This window comes from Myotis davidii, unplaced genomic scaffold, assembly GCF_000327345.1.
Source record: "Myotis davidii unplaced genomic scaffold, ASM32734v1 scaffold399, whole genome shotgun sequence".
Taxonomy (NCBI): domain Eukaryota; kingdom Metazoa; phylum Chordata; class Mammalia; order Chiroptera; family Vespertilionidae; genus Myotis; species Myotis davidii.
In genome coordinates this window covers 5,608,333-5,609,315 of record NW_006292094.1, presented here as the reverse complement: position 1 = coordinate 5,609,315, position 983 = coordinate 5,608,333, and the positions used below count along the sequence as shown (strand labels likewise).

Sequence of the window (983 nt, the reverse complement as noted above, 5' to 3'; positions counted from 1 at the left end):
CTCCAGCTCCAGTGGGTCCCGGGCAGCGACGGGGCCTCCCCCATCCGCTACTTCACCGCGCAGGTGCGCGAGCTGCCCAGGGGGCCCTGGCAGACCTACTCCTCGTCCATCAGCCACGAGGCCACAGCCTGCGCGGTGGAAAGGTAGGCGGGCGACCTGCAGCCCTGCCCTGTTCCCCCCAGCAGCTCCCCACAGGGGAGGGGGGGCCATGTCTCCTCGTCCCCACCTGGGACCAGGGATTTCTGTGTCTCGGACCCACTGCTCCAGACCCCAGGCCTCTCCACCCCCCGCAGGCTGTCCCCCTAGAGGCCCCGGGACAAGACAGGCCAGTAATAGGGACAGTGAGCCTGGAGCGTGGGCTCCTAAGAGGGGAGGAGAGCGGCGATGGGAGCGGGGGCCCGGCTGCAGATGTCCCCCAGAGAGACGCCCCCCTCCTGCTCCCCCCAGGTCAGCAGGCACACAGGTCTCACTCAAGGCCTCGCTGGCCAGTGATGCTGGGCGGACACCGGCGGGCGTCCCCCTGATCAGGATGACCCACCGCTCACTCATTCCTCAGGACCCGGGAGGCAGGGGGCCGGGGCGACTCACGCAGCCCCTGGGCGACTTCAGGGCCGCCTCACAGAACTCCTCTGGCCCCGATTCCAACCCCTTTCCTGTTCGGCTCAGGCTCCGGGCTGTGGGCAGGGCTGCTATGCCGTGGCTCCCACCCTGGGTTCTAGGGCCCTGGCCCCCACCGAGCTGGGCTGGAGGAGTGTCTGCTCCCAGACGCCGCCGTGTCCTGCAGGCCCTGCTGAGCTGGGAGTCGTCACGCACCCTGTCAGCACGTGGATCCCTGCGAGGGAGGGCCCAGTGGCGGTGGGAGGCCGCCGTCCTTGTTGTGCAAACGAGAAACCAGGCGCCCGCTTGGCACAGCTGCCAGGCACCCCGCTCTGTTGGCGGCGGGTGGGGGAGGAAGCAGGTCAGAGGGTCCTGGGGCAGCTCCA

General features: G+C 69.8%; 1 protein-coding gene across 1 annotated transcript in view; it reads left to right on the top strand.

The window, feature by feature from the left end:
- Positions 1-983, top strand: part of SDK1 (sidekick cell adhesion molecule 1) — a 455,450-nt gene that overhangs the window by 365,366 nt on the left and 89,101 nt on the right. The window contains exon 35 of the mRNA XM_015565152.1: positions 7-143. Within this exon, the coding sequence (XP_015420638.1) occupies positions 7-143 (137 nt within the window). The remainder of the gene's footprint in view (positions 1-6; positions 144-983) is intronic.